The 21,667-nt window shown below is 40.4% G+C and overlaps 1 protein-coding gene across 1 annotated transcript in view; it reads left to right on the top strand.

Moving 5' to 3' along the window:
* The window catches only part of SH3GL2 (SH3 domain containing GRB2 like 2, endophilin A1), a 198,364-nt gene that overhangs the window by 125,174 nt on the left and 51,523 nt on the right, over positions 1 to 21,667 (top strand). Inside the window, exon 2 of the mRNA XM_057549423.1 lies at positions 15,629 to 15,697. Coding sequence (XP_057405406.1) covers positions 15,629 to 15,697 — 69 coding nt within the window. The remainder of the gene's footprint in view (positions 1 to 15,628; positions 15,698 to 21,667) is intronic.

The following is a 21,667-nucleotide window of genomic DNA, read 5'->3' as shown; positions in this document are numbered from 1 at the left end:
AGTGACATTTAGCTCATCTGGCGATTAATCCCTTGTAGTTGAATGTGCTTCTTAGGTTGTGGTTTCTTATATCTTTATGTCTCTGTTGCCAGTACCATTAATGTCATAGGAAGTACTCAGTAAATGTCCCTGGATGAATGAGTGGATGAATACCATATTTTTCAAGTGATGTGTTTATTTTTACTCAGAGTGGATGATGTATACAATGGGGCTTTTGGGTACTTGGGAGCTCTGCTGGGTGTGGAAGTAGGTCTACACTCTGCTGACCTAGGCCAGTCATAGCTAGCCAGAACTTTCAGAATAAAAGGAGGATAAAGCACTACCACATGGCACATGAGTAAGAAAAGACAACCCAATAGCAGAGCAAACATCAGTAGCAACCACAACAACAAAAAAATAGGCACATGATATGCACAGGCAGCCCATAGAATAGGTATCCCAGAAGATCAGTTAGTGTGAAAGGATGTTCACCTTCTCTAGTAGTCAGGAATATGGAAATTGAAAGCAATATTGTAATATACATTCATAACCATCAGATTTACAAAAATTAAGAAGTCTGACAAAACTAAATATTGAGGAACATGTGGAGAAATGGGAATTTTGGTACACTGAAGGGGGGGCTATAAATTGGTACAACTGCTTGGGAGAGTAATGTGGCAGTAATGAAATAAACTGAAGATTCATGTATCATGCGTACCTTATGACACAGTAATTTCACTTCAGGGCACATATCCTAGAGAAAACTCCTACTCATGCAGCAGGAGACACTCACAGAGGGATGCTTATTGCTGTACTGTTTGTAATAGTGAAAAGCATAAAACGACCCAAGTATACATCACTAAAAAAATAAATTTTTATGTAGTCTTACAGTGGAACACTGTACAGCAGTTCAAATGAATGGTCTGCCTCTACCTATAGCGACATCTGTAAGTTTGATGTGTAACAAGTTATGGAAGGATGGGTGCAGTATGGTACCATTTATATATGCTAAAAACAGAAAATAAATCTTTACACTGTTTACGGATTTTGTAGCACAGGTTTCAGCATACTGTGATCTGTGGGCCAAATCTGACCCATGGCCTATGGTAGAACAACTCACTAGCTAAGAATGACGTTTATATTTTCAAATTATTGTAAAAACAAACAAAAAACAAGCAAACTATGGCTTTTCTTCATAGCAGGTCAGATAGACACTCCAAGGGAAGCTTTGAGCTCTGAAAGTTTACTGTATAAAAGGGAGAGTGTGCTTTAATTTAAAAAAAAAAAAGTATGAGGCATAGAATGAATCTGATTGTTTTATCAGCCTGCTATAACAAAATACCATAGACTGAGTAGTTTATAAACAACAGAAATTTATTTATCATAGTTCTGGAGGCTGGCAGTCTAAGATTTGGTGTCTGTTGAGGATCCTTTTCCTAGTTCATAGATTATCACCTTCTCACTGTGTCCCCACATGGCAGAAGGTGCTGTCTGGGGTCTCTTTTATAAGGGCACTAATCTTATTCATGAGGACTCCACCCTTTTGATCTAATCACCTACCAAGGGCCCCACCTCCTAATACCATCACATTGGAGGTTAAAATTTCAACATATGAATTTTGGGAGGATGAAAACACTGTCTATAGCACTGACCCTCAAGTCCTAACCTAGTTCTACTTGCCACTTTACTAAAAAGTTTGCTGCTCCCTGGTAAACATATACTCTGTGTGTCTGGAGACATATTTCCTCAGCCTAGCCAGGTGGATAGTTCCAGCATCCTTCCTCCAGCCTTTCTGCCCCAGGAGTTTCTTCTATGTCTTAGAATTTTAGCTTTTTCTGGGTATTGCCTAACCTATCTGGAGGCAGCCTTCAAGCAGTGGAAACATGAATCAGATGATTGCCCCAGCTTCATCCAAGGAAACAGTACTGAGATGTGTTCCACATGGTTCCTCGCAGGGACCACTGCAAGAGCAAGCCACATTACCCAATTCTGGAGTGTGGTAACCAGCTCCAGAACACACTCTTCTGGGCCTTGCCTTTCTCTGCCCCACTCTTCCTGCTCCCTCATTCTGCTTGCTGGGACCGCCATCCAAATAAACTGCTGCCACTTCATGCATGACCCAGACTCTGTTTGGGGAAGCTCCAAACTAAGACAGACACATAGGCAGTAAAAGAACAAAACTGCCGTTGGAAAGGAGAGTGGTACTGTGGGGGTGGTGGAAGCAGAGGGGGGCATGGGGAGCAGGAAAGGAGCTTTAATTATATTTTTACAGTTTACTTATTTATAAGTATCCATAACAAATAGGGCAGAAGGTGAGCTTTTTAAAAGCTGAGTTGTGTACAGATGGGCATTTACATTTTAGAGTTTGAAATCATGTGCCAGATTTCTATGTGAAAATAGTCTTCCTCTTTTAATTTTTCTTCGGGAACCTGTTTCTTATGGTGCTTAAAATCCAACTTCTGCCTTGACATGTTGATCATACCTTTTTGAGTGAAAGTAATTCATTATGAGAATAAAAGAAAGGCACCCATATTTAAATAGTAGAGGATATGCACCAGAGTAATTAAATTGAAAGAGACTTCCCCTTCATTTTTTTAAAAAATACTTCACAGGATAACTTTCTCCTCTAGTAGTAGTGATATCGAAAACCTTCTGGTGTGTTCAAGATATGCTCCTGAGCTCTAAATGACAGGTTGAGCATGCTCTAAGTTAGGAAATATTATGTAAGAATAGAGGTAATTCACTCCAGAGAAACACAGTTTACAGGAAACTATAAAATACTCATTGGGAACATTTCTTTTAGATTCCAGAAAATTAAGTCCCACTGTGGGTTTTCATGCAGAGTGTAGAAAAGGGAAACAAACCAAAACAAAAGGACAACAGCAACAACAAGATTGTGTTCTCTAAGCCTCCTTAGAGAGCAGGATGTTTTTATTAGCATATTTGGGACTTGATGCAGGCAAGACTTCTTTCAGAAAGAAGCCATATGTTCTCTTGTGCATGCCAGACTTGTGACAATCACGATTCTGTGGTCTTGCAAATGAAAGCAAAATGTTGTGTAGCCCTCCCAGCAGGGATGAAACCTTTTCCTAAAGCAGCATCCTTTTGTGATGCCAAGCTCTCAGTTGACTGAGTTGCTTTGCGCTAAGTATATCTAGCATGAGGTTTTAAAATTATACATCCTCTCCTTTTACCCTCATTGCTCTTAGGATGAAGGCCTTCATTTGACCCAAAAAGGCCTGCAGTGTCTGACTCCTGCCAGCATCTCCAATGTCATCTTGGGTGCCTTTTCCTTCCCTCTCTAATCTTCATTCATGCTGGGCTCTTGGAGGAGCCATGCTTACCCATTATACCCCAGGACCTTTGCACATCCTCCTCCTTGTCTCTTCCTTGCCTGACATATAAAAAGCATTCAGTAAATACTTTCCAAATGAATGATAGAGGTTAGAAAGTAACCAGAATCTAACATGGTGGTGGTGGTGGAGATATTGTGGTAGGCAACAAGTATATAAAAAAGGCACCACTTCTGTCTAATCACCAGTGTTTTAAATGGGTATGGAATAGGCCAACTCTTCCTTTTACTCTCCTTTCTTATTTACATTGTATTCTTATCAACAGTCATACCAGCATATTATATTAATAATAATTTTTAAAAAACTGTTTAAGGTACTACTGTTGGAGAATGTGTCCAGAGCTGCTGCTGATTATCCTGTATCCATATCCACTTTTTGCCACCAGTAGAGGGGTATTTTGACGGAAGGAAGAAAAGATAAGTACAATGATTGTTCAGGGGAATGATACCAAATAGAACTGAAATAGGAAAAAAATAAGCAGACCAAATTAGTGCATAGGTTGGTGTACTGATCCACTGCCTGCTCATCTGCTCATACATTGCAGGCCAACCCTGTGCCAGGGCGGCGCTGGGCACTAGGAAACAGAGATGAGCAAGACCAAGATCACTGCCTTCTAGGAACTCTAAAATGTTGGAGAGGCATTCAAGTAGATGATGATAGTACAAAATACAACCTAACAAGTGCTGAATAGAGTTTGACCCAGTGTTACCGAACCAAACTTGGGTCCACTCGCCTGATGTGCTGCAAAGCCGAGCTGCTGACACCAGGTTGCGGTGAAGGAAATACAGTGTTTATTGCCGGGCCAGCTAAGGAGACTGGGCAGCTTATGCTCAAAAGACCTGAATCCCCCAATGGCTTTTAGGGAAGGGTTTTTAAAGACAAAGTGAGGGAGTGGGTCATGGGGCACGTGATCAGCTCGTGCACAGTTCTCTGATTGGTGGGTGGTGAGGTAACCCTGTGAGGTCACAGGGGTCAGCATTATCAGTCCTCAGGCTCCAGCTGGTCTGGGGGCTACGTGCTTATGGTCATCATGTAGTTAGCTTCTTCCACCTGGTGGAGGTTTTAGTATCTGCAAAACAATTCAAGGATATGGCTAAGGATATTATCTATAGCCCCTGAGGAAGAACTAAAGGTTCTTGACTAACCTATTATTATTTTGTCTTGCTTGACTGTTTTCCTTTGTTTCTGCATTTTCTCACTTTTCTGATTAAAGTTGTTCTTTGGAACTCGGGGAAAGCCTAGGAGACTAAAGCTTTTCTACAAACAAGAGGCAGGTGGGGGATATGAGGGGTGGGGGAGTCTGTCCTTGGGAAGGCCCTACAGTGTCTTGCTCAGTTTCACCAGGGCTGTGGGAGCACAGAGGAATTTGGACATATTTACAGGGGAGGGTACAAGTGACCTAGTGACGATTTGATCACAGTAGGTACATAGGCACAGGAAGAGAGTTACGGATTTATTATTGAAGGACAGTAAAACCTAACTGATATTAATCAAGTCTTGTTAGTTACCAAGAAAATACTTAGCAATGATTTTTAGCAATATAAACAGTTATGGAAAGCAAGTTAAATTTTTCAAAGAACTTTTGTACATTAAACTATCCTCTGATGCTGCAGATTGGTATCTATTGATTACAGCTAACCCAAGTAGACTCTCTCCTGGAAAACAGGATTTTTATTGAGTATGGGAATCAAGGGACCTGGATTTCAGTCCTACCTCTGGTATGACCTGGCTGTCTGACCATAACCTATCTGTTTATCTCATCCCCACATCCTCAATGCTCCCCATCCCTGCTCCTCTCCCTACCCTCCAGCATACACAGGTACCCATGGGATGATGTAGTCCCAACAAAAACACAGTTTTACTCCTGCAGTGCTTCTATTCTGAGGAGTGACCAGACTCCCTCCTTCCTGCAACGTCACCTCAAATTAGAATTGGAATCCCTCATTTTGCCAGAAAACCCCAAACCCCCAAAAGATAAAACCATACTGCATGGCCTCATGAATGTATTCACTTTCCTCTCACATTCGCCTACTTAACCTCTACTTGCTAACTCCATGAACCGATATAACACAGAACTCTGGTTACTGGAGTTGATTTGATAAGAAAACTTAAGAGGTCACTTCTGAAAACTGGATTCTCAGTATAGCATTGCATTCTGAAATGTAAATCTCCAGTTCATCTTTAACTGGTAACGAGTGCCCGCAGGAACACCATTTTGCTCTTTAAAGATCCGCATCTGGGTCGATGCCGTATGTGTTAATGGCCCTCAAGCCTTTATTTGGCCTGGATTTTGGAAAGTGTCTGTGTCTTCCTTCTACCACAAGTTAGTCCTGGGTAGACATATTTTGGAAGTCTCCACCTTACATTCGCCATGTCTGTGATGTCACCGTGTTACTTGTAGGTAACAGAGTCACGTGGTGGTACTTATAGAGTAACGACACTAATCCTTTGCGTTGGTGAAGTGCTTTACAGTCAACAAAGCAACTACTCAGTTATCTTATATAATCTTCATAACTGTCCTGTGAGGTGGCTTTGAATTATCCACATGTCAGAAAACTTGAGAGGTAAAATGATTTGCCCAAGGTTATCAACCTAGAAAATAACACAAAATGTCCATCACCTTATGGATGGACAAAGAATATATGGTATATTCATACAATGAAACATTATGCAACCATAAAAGGAAGGAGGTACTAATACCTGCCACACATGGAGGAACCTTGAAAACATGATGCTGACTGAAAGAAGCCAGAAACAAAGGACCACGTCATTATATAATTCTGTTTATATGAAATATCTAAAACAGGTATTTCCATAGAGACAGAAAGTAGATTAGTGGCTGCCAGGGGGTGGGTCCTTGAATGGAGTTGGGGGAGGGGGTTGGGAGTGACTGCTAATGTGTACCAGGTTTCTTTTTGGTGTGATGAAACTGTTCAAGAATTAGATTATGGTGATGATCACACAGCTCTGTAAATATACTAAAAGTCATTGAATTATATATTTTATTTATTTATTTATTTATTTTTATTTTTTTTTTATTTTATTTTTTTTTTTAATTTTTTAATTTTATAGCTACTTTATTTATTTATTTATTTATTTTTGGCTGTGTTGGGTCTTCGGTTCGTGCGAGGGCTTTCTCTAGTTGCGGCAAGTGGGGGCCACTCTTCATCGCGGTGTGGGGACCGCTCTTCATCGCGGTGCGCGGGCCTTTCACTATTGCGGCCCCTCCCGTTGCGGGGCACAGGCTCCAGACGCGCAGGCTCAGTAGTTGTGGCTCACGGGCCCAGCTGCTCCGTGGCATGTGGGATCTTCCCAGACCAGGGCTCGAACCCGTGTCCCCTGCATTAGCAGGCAGATTCTCAACCACTGCGCCACCAGGGAAGCCCTGAATTATATATTTTAAATGAGTGAATTTTGTGGCATGCAAATTATATCGCACTGAAGTTGTTAAAATTTTTAATTCATTTTTCTTTTCCCTACACCCCAGAGCTTTAGGGAAGTGACTTTAAGAAGTGTCTTCTTGATACATATTTGGCTTCACTTTTTTCTGTCATGAAAAGAGGTGCCCCGCCTCTTCTTAAAAGTCTGTCCCTTCCAAATATTCCTCCACCTCTTCTCTCATGTCCAAATCGAACAAATAAGAGGACAGCCTTCTGAGTCCCTGTGTCCACCACTCCCTAGCTGACATTAGCACATCAGTAAGCCTGAGAAGAATTAAAAAGACAGTATCCTTTCCTGTGTCCTTTCCATAGTTTATTTTTTGGCATATTTTTATCAGAGCTTTGCAATCAGTCAACGCATTCAAGAGCAAGTCTCCCACATGGTTGGTTGAAAAGCACTGGGCAGAAACTTGAAAGGAAAGGAAGCCAGTAGAGCCAGTTTGGAGTGCTGGAATTGTATTTAGACCCTGTCCCCAATTTGGTGTATAACTTTGAGCAACTCTAAGCCTGGAGAAATGCCAAATACTTCCCACATATATGTGTGTGTTTATATAAGTGTTTGTGTGTGAGTGTGTGTGTGAAATATAACTATTGGTACAGAATTGACTGAGGCAATAGGAAATGGGACAGTGAAGTGAGTAGTTTCTTTCCACACCTTAAAAGCATATTGGGAAAGAAGGAGTCAGATTAACTCTTAGATGATGTGGGATGCAGTGACATTACTCTGAATACACGCTCTAGCTGTTGCAGCAGCCTTGCCTGTGAAATATACCCTGCAGGGGCAGAGGACACTCAAAGTTCTAATACTAGAAATAATGGGTAAAAAGCAAACCAGGAATTTGTATGATTGTCGGGGAGGGGAGCCTCCTCCACGTCCCCTTCTCTGACTTCAGCATGAGCGTACCAGGTGTGAGTCTCCAGAGTCAGCTGCAGTGCAGGCAGCAGACCTTGAAGCTTGAGGTAGAAGCAGAGTGGTGCATCTGTCAGGGCTTAGTCTTCTTAGGTGGTGACGAGATGCTTAGCATTCAGGAAATTCTGCCCAGATTATAAATGAAATCTGTATCTGTATCTGCCTTGTCATTAAGGTGCTTTTAACATTTTTGGTTCAGATGATGGAATTTCTGTAGGTATGAGTTATCAAACTTGATATCTCAGACAGGGATCCATCTTTCTGAGTTTTGTGTTGTTATTCTGTGTTCCCAATTGAATCCCTCTATTAGCAGGTCAGTGATTTTTCTGTATAAGATGGTGGATCTGGTGTCTCTTTATTGAATGCCAAGTGGTTTGTCCATCCACTTTCATGACTATCTCTGAGGTCTCTTCATGTCTTCTCTTTATTGTTATTTAAGGTAAAGCTTATTGCAGCTAAGAGCATGGTGCTAGCTTTCTTTGGCTTAGGAAGAGAGGAGGGTTTATCTCGGGATAGAGCTTGGCTGCCACATTTGGTGACGTAAAATGCTATATAGGGAGCTGAATGTATTGATGTGTGAAACACTTGTAGGAAGTCTCTCAAGTGTCTTCAAATACCCATTGGCTTGCAGTTTGTCCTTGATGTTTGCTTTCTGCAAAGGTGAGGTACCTACCTTGAATGGATGGATGAAGGCTGTCCAAGCATTAGTGATAGAAATGGAGCATATTCTGAGCTGCCTGCCCTGCAGCTGAGACCCAGCAACTGTCAGTTACTCTACTTTGTATGGGCATCTCCTACTAAAGATGATTTATTGTCTTTTTTTTTTTTTAATTTTAGAGGGATATTTACATCAAAATAACCCTAATCTGAGAATCTGGGGGTGGGAAGGGGGAGAGTTCCATAGCATTTTCTCTTCCAACACTTTGCATGGTATTTTCTCTTTTCCTTCCTTTCCTAATTGTTATCTACCTTTGGTGTACTATAAACAGCACTCCAGCAGGTAGAAATTGCATCAGTTAGGGTTCTTCGGAGAAACAGAAACAGTAGGATATGGGGGCAGAATTTCTTCTTCCTCCAGGGAACCTCAGTTTTGTTCTTAAGGCCTTTCAGTTGGTTGGATGCAACCCACCCACATTTTCAAGGATAATCTTATTTAGTTAAACTCAACTGATTGTGGAATTAACACATCTACAGAGTATCTTCATAGCAAGACCTAGATTAGTGTTTGATTGAATAACCAGGTACTATAGCCTAGCTAAATTGACTCATCAAATTAACCATAATAGAAATAGACATCAAATTTTAAATTGGAGACATCTTAGAACTCTCCTGGTTATCTAACCACACCCTACCACTCCCCCATTTTGTGGATGAGGAAACAGAGGTCCAGGGAAGTTTGTGATTTCAGTTCACAAAAAAGAAAAGGGCTTCCCAGCAGTTTCTTTTAACAATTGAAGGTCTAGTACCACTTCCCCTTGCCTTATCAGCTGAGTCATCAGGCATTAGGTTCTAGGCTATTCATTAACCAGGACTGAAATCCCAAATGAATTACTGGTACCTTTTTTTTCTCTTTTTGAGTTCTGCTTTTTTCTGGAGGGATTTTATGACTGAGCTTTAAATAGAATTAAAAAAAAAATACTGTGTGACATAATTCTAGCCCCAAGTCTTAGTGTCTATTTTTAGCAGAGACTGTCTTTTTATGTTTTGTTCAATTTTGGTGGCTTATTGCAGTAGACTATGAAAATATATTTTTTTTCCCCTATTGCCAGGGATGGGAAACTTTATGGAAATACTATCCCACTCTGTGAATCCCCCTTGCTAAATTACCCCTTATCTGATGAGGAACTAGATTATTTGGGGGAGTTGAAAAATACAGAAGTGGTTATTGGTTTTTTATTCTGCACATTTTATATACTTAAAACTTTTTTTTTTTTTTTCTGAAGGACAGAAATAGGATCACTTGTGAATGAAACTGTAGGTGATAGTATAAACTATGTTTCCAGGGAGGGACTGAAACTTGCATGATACCTCTCCTACCAACTCCTTTTGAGGGGTGTGTGTAAGCAATTAGCCACAGAGTCCATGGGAAGTTCTCACTTTAGGGAAACAGGGCTTAGAAAGTTATTGCTTTTAACTCCAGTGAACCACACCAGAAGCTCAGAACATCATGCAAATCAATTTCTGCATTTTCTATATAGTATTTGACAAGAAGCAGGATAGGCTGAAAGCTGGGGAAAAGGCCAAGAGCTTAGCTCACCTAAACTCATTTTAAAGTTTTTGGCTCCAGACATTCAAAGAAAATCATTTGTCATTCTATTGAATTCTTGGGGGGGGAAATCACTAGTTTTTAGATTTTTAGGAACCTTTCTATTTTTCTTCAATATAGTGAGAAATAGAGTTAGCACCGTTAGCTCAATTAAGTCAATTTAGATAGATGAAAATGCCTTTACTCATTTTCTAAGAAAGAATACAAAATTTCTGGATGGGAAAAATAAATATATATTTTTTGAAATTCACTTTCAAAATATCATGGCATTTAAGCATTCCAATTTAATGACAGCTAAGAAAAACTAGTGTGAAACCTATATCCCATAAAGTGTATCCACCCTGCCTTTCATACATGGCAATACCACCATCTGGAAAAACAAGATCTACTTGTATTTAGCCAGATACCAAGAAAATACTGCTGTAATTTTGACTTTTCTGTTTCCTTCTGAATATTGGGTATGTCATCAAGTATTATCATTTAATTTTTAGGACCTAACCAATGAATAATAATTAAAGAACTTTCATAAAGATTCAGAGTATGGGCTTCTGTTATTTATTTATTATCATAGGTGATGCCTTTCTACAAATATTGGGAAAACAATATTTTGAATTTTCTATTTTTTTGCCTGTTGACAGAGAAGAAGATATGACACTTTACAGGGGAGGTAAGAGTCTCAGAAAGGAGACTGAGAACCAGTGCTCACTCATAGTTAAGGGTCCTCCTTCAATTTATTTTGGTCTTAGAATAATTCATTGAGATACATTTTTTTTTCAACTGATAATTGTCTGCTCTGCAAACACTGTGTTAGGTACTGCAGTCTCAGATGTTTTCAGACAAAGAAGCATGTGACATGATTCCCACCTTTTGCATCTTACACTAAGATGAGCAGAAGTTCTCAGCAATTTTACTCATCAAGTAGCTAGTTCCAGGGAGTCCAAGAGATGATGTGTTTCATTAAGAGTTCACAGGAAATCTAGTAACTTCCATCTAGGGCAATCAAGATGAAGATGGAGAAGGTGAAATCTGGGTGAGCAACTTAGAGAATTGGTAGGATTTGAAAATAAGAAAAGAGAAATAGGTCCAGGTACAAGGCAGAAGGAATTAACACAGCATATTTGGTGGATGGTAAGGAAACCTGGCTTTGTATAATGAATGATGAGACAAAGCTAAACAAAAATAGGGACATTAGGCAGTAAAAACTTTGCAGGTGTGTGACGTATGAATCAATTTGGTCTTAAGTCTATTGAATTTCACTGATGTGATTTTCAAGGAGGCCTTTATAAAAAAGTAGCTGGAGATATGGTAGTTGGATCTTCAGTGTTTGATTGAAATGCAATGCAGGGAAGAATCAGAGCTGCAACTAGAGAATGGAGTGTCTTTTGCCTAGAGGTGACAGTTAATGCGGGGGAGGGTGAGTCATTGTTGGAAAGCGGGAGGCATCCTTTGGGCTGGGAACAGTGGTCATTTATTTAAGCTGTCTCCTGCTGCTGATTCCCTTGACATTTTTCTTATTCGGCATATAGAAAAAAATAGCATGAAACAACACTACTGCAGACTCAGAATTAAGACTTAATTTAAAACATGAGTTGATTATATTATTTATTTTCTTTCTTTGAAGAGAAAAACTATCCCTGAGTGAGGTTATCAGTCTTGTTTGCCTTACTTTATGCCTCCTTTCAGTCATCTTAACATTAACATTTACAAAATTACACTGTAGTTCAGTCCACAAATCTTTACTGAGTATGTGTTGTGAGGAATACAATGAAGAATAAGATAGAAGAAGGTGAGATTTTTGGTTTGGTTGGAATACAGAATATATGGAGAGCGTAATAGAAAATAAGATTGAAAGTATAAGCTCTCAGTGTTGTGCTACATGGGTACAATTGAAGGTTTTGAACAGAAGAGTTGTTTTTAGACAGTACAGGTTTTAGGAACCACCTCACTGGAAAACAGTAGGGCAAAACTATTCTTAAAGAAATGGTGCTAGGTGAGGAAAACAAAACTCATCGTTGGCCAAATGAGCTCAGGGAGCCTGTCTTCCTCACCTTGACTCTTATACACAAAGGCAATAGAAGTTTTAGTAATGTTATTTAAAGAACAGGAGGAGAAAATGTTTGGCATACTCCTAAGGAGTGAGAAGATTGTTATTTAACACATTGTTTAATTCAGTGCCTTGATATGTTTAGATCCTTTGTGACTTGGAAAAACAAAAGTAGCCCAGAGAACAATGTGGATGTCATTTTGAATACTCTTCTTTTTCCGTCAATCTAATTAGATAAGAAAATTTATATCAACCAAATAATCAGACCAGGACCAGTATCTACCTGTTAGCTTCATTCAGAATATTTGGTGAACTGTTTCTCTCAGAGCAGCTCAAATGTCAGCTTTTGTGGAGAACAGAAAGATTCATATTTTCTCTTTCTCCCTTCCTCTCTGTCCTCCTGCCTTCCCCTGCCTCCCCCTCAGTACTTAAGCCAAATAGTTAAAGCCAGTGGACTGATGAGTTGTCCTCCGTGTGAGTTACCAGGACTAGTTCTAAATTACTAATGGCCAGTGTGATCCCATTTGATATAGAGCCAGCAATTGTGGTGCTAACCTGTTGATGGATGCAAAATGGGAGGAAATTAAAATTACTCTCAGTTGAGCAATGTGGGATTGAAAGTATTATATAAGCCCTTGTGCTTTTGATGAAGGTCATATTTTATGGCTTAGAGATGGCCAAAATGTGATTAACCCAAGGTTACCAGGATTCTCTAATGTTACTATAAATGGAGACATTTCTCAGCTACTTGGTTTTTGTGACAGTTTTGCAAATGAAAATTAAATATCTCATTCACGGGTCATGGGAGGGGTATATCTATAATGATCCTCTTTAACTAAAATGGGGCCTTGTGATATAGTGAGTTCTGTGACATCGAAGACAGTCAGGTAGAACTGAGACAGTTGAGTCGGGGTTGTGTAGCTTATATTTCTTTATTGTGTAAGAGTTCAACAAGATTAGAGTTTCCCAGCCCAAATTTAACAGAAAACCACATACTTCAAGAATAAGACACAAGAGGGGCTTAAGTATGAGCTAAAACTGCCATCACTGAGCAAAGTGAAAGGGAGGGAATCAGTGTAAAAATCATAGTAAAATTTGTTTGGTGATAGGGAAAATTCGATATTAATAACCTTTAAGTCCCCTTCTATTCCTGATTTTCTATAGCTTAAACCTCAACATGCAGGTTAAGTTACTGGCACTTGGAATTCCACTAGGAAGTTCTAAACTGAATTCTAAGGCCTTCCCATCCCCATTTCTGGGCTGGTAAACATCTTTAAGAAAGTAGGCAAAGAAGCTGACTTCTGGGCCAGATGACAGTTGGTACAGGCTTTTTAGATTGGGTGATAGTGATGCTACACAAAACCTGGATCTGTGCAGACTGTTGAAATAGTTGATAGCCGTCATCACCTAGGATACAGGTTAAGTGAGAGGGCTGATGTCAAGGACCGAAGGTTAAAGCAGTGAATCTAACTCTGGCCATCTGGCCCTTTGAATCTAAAGGAACTTCAGGCAGAAATGGCCAGCACCACGGACAGCTCTTCAGTGCTATGGTGCAAATGCAAAGCCACCTAGGGTTTACTTGGGAAAATTGCCTTCCAGGTCCTGGTTCCACCTCTTCCTAGCTAAAGATCCCTACCATGGACAGGCAGTTTAATTTATGCAAACCTCAGTTTTCTCATCTGCAACATAGGAATAATATCTGCTCTACATAGTTCTTATGGTACACATACTGGATGATAAATTACAAGTCAAAGTGCCAGTTATACAAATTAAAGATGTGAATATTGTTTTTATTAACATTTCATTTTTAATCATTGACCTTTATCTGCCTAACATTGTATTATGTTAATGGGAAAGACCAGGGTATTTAATCAGATATACAATTTACTGGTAAGAGAATGGAACTAGGATATATTGCATGTCTTGTAGGTTCACACACCGGTTTTTATATTTACTATGCCGTTTATTTTCATAACAACTCTGTGTACCATGGCAGTCCATTCCATGCCCTTCCATCATAGCATATTCCTTCTGTTAGTGCTGCTGAGGTGAAATCTGGGCCAGAGTGGTGATAGAATTCAGACTCTTGGTTTTCCCAAGAGTGATCTCTTCTGAAGATTTTCCTGATGGCAGAATGCAGGAGTTAAAGAAAGAGAGTATAAGGTATGAGAGTATGAGGTATAAGGACTATACCTCAGCCCCCTATAAGGGGATATCGGAGCTTCCACGGCCAGAAAGATGGAGCCATGTATCCCAGGACCCTTTTAGAAGGAGGTAACCCAAGCTCACTTGGATGACCCAAGTTGTTACTGAGGTTGCTGCAGGTCTGGCCATGGTGGGGATCCTCTGCAAAGACCCTCAACACAGTGGCTATTAAAGGAAATGAAAAATTATACTTCAGTATCTGTGTGTGATAACTTTATGTAGCACAGTGACATCTTAGTAAAAAGCATCTAACTGGGCTTCCCTGGTGGCGCAGTGGTTGAGAGTCTGCCTGCTAATGCAGGGGACACGGGTTCGAGCTCTGGTCTGGGAAGATCCCACATGCCGCTGAGCAACTGGGCCCGTGAGCCACAACTGCTGAGCCTGCGCGTCTGGAGCCTGTGCTCCGCAAGAAGAGAGGCCGCGATAATGAGAGGCCTGCGCACCGCGATGAGGAGTGGCCCCCGCTTGCCGCAGCTAGAGGAAGCCGTCACACAGAAACGAAGACCCAACACAGCCATAAATAAATAAATTAAAATAAATTAAAAAAAAAACACACAGTTTGAGTACTTAAAAAAAAAAGCATCTAACTACCTTTACAGTTATTTTAAGAGGAATGAAATTCTAGTGTCATTAGCATTTAATATTTCCTGTCTTTGATGAAATTAAAGTATCTTCCTTGTGATCCCTTCATAATTTTCATTAGACTTAATTTGAGTCTTTATTTCAAAACAGAATAGGATATCTAATCTTTGAATGAACATGAATTCTACATGTGGAAAATGACCATTGGCATATGTAAATTGATGAAAATAAAATGTATGATAATGGGAATTGATTGGGTAGCAAAGAAGTACCCTCAACATCTTTCCACATAGTTTATCTTATGTATATAAGGATGTAGACAGCTACAGGGAGATTTATAAGATTACTGTTTAAGTCCTTTTATCTGAAGATCAGCTAGGCTGATATTTTTCATACCAGTTTGATAGATGCTTGTGATTATCTGTTCAACAGCCCATTGAGGAATAGGTTGAGGATGTAGCAATTTTCTACCTAGGTAGCATTTTAGATCCATTATCAGAGGGAAATGATTACTGTATGATGCTGTTGTCCCTTGGAACTCTCAAAAGGAAAGCGTTAGTGATTTGATAGTTGTGTGATGATTTATATAATAGAAAGAGCACTAGGGTTGAAATCAGAAGATGTAAGTCTGAATTCTTGCTTCAGTACCTACCAGATGCATGGATTTTGGTAAGTTGTTCATATCCGCTGAGCCAAAGCCGTCTCCTATGAAAATGGGATGGCCCACCTACATCAGAGAATAGTTATGAGATTGTATTCGATGATGTTTGTCAAAGTGCTTAAAACTTGTGACACATATTTTTAAAAGAAAATTTATTTATAATTCCTTTTCTGGGTTATTTTCTACAGAAAGTGAGTGAGAAGGTTGGAGGAGCTGAAGGAACCAAGCTAGATGATGACTTCAAAGAGATGGAAAGGGTGAGTCTTCATCACTCAGAGTTCCCTTGACATAAGATTGCCCAGCATACTAAGTGGAGAAGAGAGAAAGGAAAGGGGAAACTGTTCTCCACTGGTACTTGAGAATACATTTTGTTATTCTTAAAAGTACTCTCCTTTTAGTGTATATTTTAAAACAGAAAATGTAAAGTATCTGTTTTTTTTTTTACTATCCTAAGAACAAAGCCTCCATGAAGGTGAAACGTCATAATGGATTTTATCATTACTTTTCCAAATAGGGACAGCATGGAGCTGGTGTTTGAACTGCGCTGGGGTGGGACGAAAAGAGGAGAAGGTGGGGAATGATGTACCAAATGTTAGCGGGAGAGTTTGAGTCACTTTCTAGCTTTCGAGAACTTTCCTGAGGGGACTGTTCCAGCCAGAGGCAGCATGTGTAGTGAACACAGTGGTGAGCCGGTCTGACCTTGGCCTGAGCTCCACTTCTACTTCCTGTTGCACAAGTCAGCGTATTGCTCTGAGCTTCTGTATTTTCATAAATGTAAAAGGAGAATACAAATTTGTTCTTCAGAGACTTTTATTAAGGATTAAAAATAATATAAATCATTTAACATTCTTCCTTAAAAGATAACAGGTTCTCAACAAGTGAGAGTTGAGGTGGTGAACAAAATAAGCCTTTTCATTTTTCTTGTGACAGATGCCGTATTTTCTCTTTTACTTTTCTTTCACTTTGAGACTGTCCGTAGAAAAAGATACATAGGCTTATGTTGGAGAGTGGGTATTGCATTGTACAATTAATTAGTTTAGATTTTAAATTGTGGAGGAGTAAAGGATCTGGGAATACAAACCCTGTACTTGAACAGAGAGGATGGCAAAAGCCTGTGATACCCAGAAACCACATTTTTACTTTCTGCCCTGTCTTTTTCAGTTTTTCTTCTGAAGAGTTCATTGATGAATACAACAAATTCTTGTTTTGTACCTCCTCTGAGACAGGCATGTAGGATATAGTAGTGAACAGGATAGATAAGATTCCCGACTGCATTAAATTCATAGTCTAGTGGGGAAGACAGACTTTGGACAAATACTGACCAGTGCGGCAAGGGTAACGAAACATGGCACTAGAGGAGCTTGGGACAGAGGAAACTCACCCACATAGGGTGGTCAGGGAAGACTTTCCTGATATTTAAGTGAGGATATAAAGGATGAGTAAGAGTTAGCAGAGCCTAGTGCGTTTCTAGTAAAGGAAACTGCAAGCAAGAGAGAACCGGACAGGGACTTCTGTGGTGGTCCAGTGGCTAAGACTCCATGCTCCCAATGCAGGGGGCCCAGGTTCAATCCCTGGTCAGGGAACTAGATCCCATGTGCCGCAGCTAAAGATCCCAATGCCGCAACTAAAAGATCCTGCAAGCTACAACTAAAGATCCCACATGCTGCAACGAAGACCCAGTGCAGCCAAATAAATAAATAAATATTTAAAAAAAAAAAAAAGAGAGAGAGAGAACTGGACACATTGGAGTTCCTGAATAAAAGATGAGTTGCTGAGAGACAGGAGTCTTGTGAAATGAGACTGTTTAGTGTTTACCTAGCTGGTATTTCTGGCTAAGTTCTTGAGATGGACCTAGGGAATAGGGAGCTTCACTGATAGGAGATTTAATGAGTCTCCAGAACCCGACACACCGGCTCAGAATGACTTGGCTTTGACTCCTCTGCTCGCCATAGTTCCACACCCCTCTTTATGAGCAGCCCTGTGGGTCTGTTCATTTGCACCAATCTCTGTCTACACCCAGTCTTCCTTCGTCCCCCTTATCCTTTGATGTCTCCCTCCCATCCCCACCCTGGAGGGAGTGTATAATATTCCACGTGGCCAGTGCCCTGTCATTAATGACAAATTAGGCAGGTGTTTAGGAATTTAGGACTAAGGAATCAGAATTTGAGTCCTGCTTTCAGCCTCTGCCAGGACACAAGGTAATAAGCTCGGTAGCCCACTGCCTAAACTGAGACAAACTAACTGTCTGTTTCTTAAATGAGATTAAAAAGAATAAGAAATTTGGAGAACAGTGTTTATAACTGAACAACTAATTAAGCCTTTGAATCCAGGCCAGTCTTGCAAAGTAATTGAAATAAAAGAGGATCTTACAAATATTTTACTTCAGACAAAGACCACAGACGTCCCTCTGAGGCTGTTGGTAAGGTTTATTTCTCCTGTTTCCTAGAAAACAATGAGTTTCTGAAGCTTTTATTTCAAAATCTAGATATTACCGTAATAAGGTTTTGCTGATTAAAGAGCACACTTGTGGTTTTGTATTTGGGTTTATAACTAAGTAGACTGAGAAATATACATCTTAGTGAGGTGTGTAAATTGTTTATTCCGCTTCATTCCACACATCTTTTGCCTTATCTCTACTCATGTTAAATTCACATTAAAGGTAGAGGTTTCTGTGGTAATTGGAAAGCACATGCTTTAGATTTAGACTCCAAATCTGTTCTGTTTATATGTTTATTACACACAAAAACATTTTAGCTCAGTGTTCCCAAACCTGCAGAAGAATCACCTTTCCATGGTCAATTTCCTGTTCATCAAGGACTTAGAGCAGAGAGACCTTTGTTCACTGTGTTCTCAGAGGTGCAGTGAGACAACAAAACGAGATAAATTAGAGGTTTGCATCAAGCAACACTACTGGGAGAGAGAAGTGGGTATTCCTAGAGATTGTTTCCATAATCAGCCACCCCATCCACTCTCCTGCTGAGATACAGTAAAATTACCATGTGCATCTCTTAGCCCTTGTAGCCTTCCTGGCCCGGAGCTGATTGGGTGGACTCTTTCAGCTGTGTTTTCGCTGCAGGAACCCTGCCTGTAACCATTTCTGTCCTCCTCCTAAGTGCCTGCATGGAATTGTTTCTTTGTTCATTTTAAATGGTATTTGTTGCTTACAAGCATCCTCAAACACAGACTAAATTTCTTACCATGGTACAGACATTGTGTGGATTTTTTTCTTTGAAAAGCTGCAGATTTTTTTGTCAAGAGGAAGCACTAGAATTTGAGGGACCTCTGGTTTCTTTGAAATTTACATCAGTTGCTGCAGTGATTGTGTGTGTGTGTGGTGTGTGGTTATGTTCATTAATTCACATGGAATATCTGTAACTGCCTCCATGTGGCAGGCATCCTGCTGGGCACCAGGAATACAAAGATGATTAAGATACAGTTCTTGCCTTCAGGAGCTTCCAGTTTTGATGGAAGGAATAGACACATAAATTAGTGTCTTATGGGACATGGTGCTTGATGCCTTGGGAAGTATTTTCATGGAAGACCTAACTCAGGTTGGGTAGATCAGTGGAGGCTTCCTAGAAGAAAGGGCATCTGAGCTAAATCCTGAAATTTTCCATTTCTGTGTATATGAGTAATGTAGAAGTCCAAGCCAAGGGGTACAGTGTCTCTTTTAGCAGCCTGAAAAGTATCATGGGAAATCCCTGCTGTAGAAACCAGGAGTCCTCAAGTTGAAAGCATGGCTATAGACCATTTTAATGAGAATGGAATTTTCTGAAGGGGCAGCCTCAAGTTTTAAGGCAAGCAGATGTTGAGAAAGAATGGAAAGATTGTTATTCCTTATACGAGTGAGAGAATGTACTGTTTGCAGAGCAGCCTGTGCGGGAAGCGCTATAGGAGAATGTCCATGGTCATTATCTCCATATACTTAACTAGTCATTGGGTGGAGAGGAGCTGGATCCTTCTGTTTAACCCCAAGTGGTAGGCTAGAATTAATGAGTAGAAGCTATGGGGAGATAGATTCAGACTCAACATAAGAAAGAACTTTTTGTTGTCGGAGCTTTTTAAATAAAAAAGAGCCTTGGGGATTACTGAATTCCCCATCACTGCCCATGTTTAAAGAGAGGCTAAACCCACGGTTCCCACATTCTGTGTGATGCACAATAGTTGTCATCTCCTTCGAGTTTTGTGGCAAGTAATTTGTTACTAATGTCATTTTTAATAATGTCAGTCTCACTTGGATTCTAGTGATCTATCCCAAATCGGAGAGAAAGGAGTAAAGTCGCAGCCAGCATGCTCAGAGTTTCACATATCCCTGAGTGCACCGTGGGCACCTGTCATATACGTGAACGTCTTCTTCATGGGTGTGGTGGTAAAAGAGCAGGTGTGGATTACGGTACTGAGACACTCACTTGCTGGTGTGGAACTGTAGGATGGGTGGGAGCCCCAGAGAAGATGAGCTTTAAAGACATTTTTCTGCTTATCCTGAAATTTAGTGAAGACTAGCTTCTTCTCAGTTACTTGTTTGCAGCATGTTTCCAAGCCAATGTTCATTAGAGGTAAATGCCTAAGAAGATTAACAAAAAAATACCTTGGGGCAATCTCAGCCTAATGTGTTGTTTATTTTTGTTTTCAACACACAGTTCATTAATCAGGCTTTCCAAATACATGAGGTAACTGCTGTAAAGCAGAGCAATCTGGGGACAGGTACATTAATTCTTCCATGTCAGTAGGGGACTATTAAAACATCCCCTTATTGGACCAGCCTGTATCTCACTGCCAGACAGACTTTCCCAGGATACTGTTTTCATCCTGTCTCTGTGACTTGTTTAGTTAGGTGTTCTCCTTCAGGTCCTGTCCTTTAAGTGGGTGTGCATTCATTCTTAATAGGTACATTTTCTTAATTTCAGTGACAGAAAAATTAAGAATTTGAAAGATTTTCGTGTTTCATATGACATTTTAACATCTCTTTTGCATAACCACTGTAAGTTAGCCCGTGTCTAAGTGGGTGCTTAATTCATCTATTTAGTATTGATCACTAAACCCACAAACTGTGCTCCATTTTAAGATGTCCATTTTTTTTTTTCTTAAACTCTGCTACTGTGTCCCTGTGACAGCATCTGGTATAATGCAGTGTCTGATGATGTGAAGTCATATCTTTCAGTCCTTTTGTTAGTCCACAAAGAATGCTGTGTTTTTCACCTGTGCTGCCACCTGTGTTCAGGAAACAGTGACTGCTCCTTTTCCAATGGGGAAGGGTAATGTTCCAATGCCTCAAAACAATAGCCCCATTCTAGTCAATCTGGTGCCTTTCGGTTCTCTTGTATCTTGTCTCTAAAGACTGAGACAGCTGGTGAAATGATGGGCATCCGTAGATTCAGCGTGGCGTGCCTTTGTGAAAGTAGAACCTTAGCACAGGGAGCAGCAAACTTTCTCTGTAGATATATTAGGCTCTGTGGGCCAGAGGGCGTCTGTGGTCTGTGTTGCGGCTCCTCATCTCTGCTATTGAAGAGCAAAAGCAAGCATCAGTGGTACTTGAATGAAGGAGCATGGCTGTGTTCCAATAAAATTTACCCAAGGACGCTGAAATTTGCATTTTGTATAGTTATTATGGGCAACAAAATAGTCTTCTTCTTTTGAATTGTTCCAACTCTTTACAAATGTAACAAAGGGGGCTTCCCTGGTAGCACAGTGGTTAAGAATCCGCCTGCCAATGCAGGGAACACGGGTTCGAGCCCTGGTCCGGGAAGATCCCACATGCCGCGGAGCAACTAAGCCCGTGAGCCACAACTACTGAGCCTGTGCTCTAGAGCCCGTGAGCCACAACTATTGAGCCCAAGTGCTGCAACTACTGAAGCCTCGCACCTAGAGCCCGTGCTGCGCAACAAGAGAAGCCACTGCAACAAAGAGTAGCCCCTGCTCGCCGCAACTAGAGAAAGCCCGCACAGCAACGAAGACCCAGTGCAGCCAAAAATAAATAAATAAATAAATATTTTTTTTAAAAAAGGAAAAAATCTAACAACAGGCGGTGGCCCAGATTTGGCCCACCGGCCATGGTTTGCCAACCCATGACTTAGCATGAAGAAGGGAAATGTTATAGTGAGTAAAGTGGGTTGAGAGAGCTGTTTCTCTCCCTACCCATAGTTGTAGACTGGATAGTGGAGGAAGAACCTGATAATGTATTGAGAGTTGCTAAAATCTTGGTAATGAGAAAATTGAAGTAAAAAGAC

Source organism: Balaenoptera acutorostrata, chromosome 6, assembly GCF_949987535.1.
Source record: "Balaenoptera acutorostrata chromosome 6, mBalAcu1.1, whole genome shotgun sequence".
In the NCBI taxonomy this organism is placed as follows: domain Eukaryota; kingdom Metazoa; phylum Chordata; class Mammalia; order Artiodactyla; family Balaenopteridae; genus Balaenoptera; species Balaenoptera acutorostrata.
The sequence above is the reverse complement of the archived record's forward strand: the minus strand, read 5'-3'. Positions and strand labels throughout refer to the sequence as shown.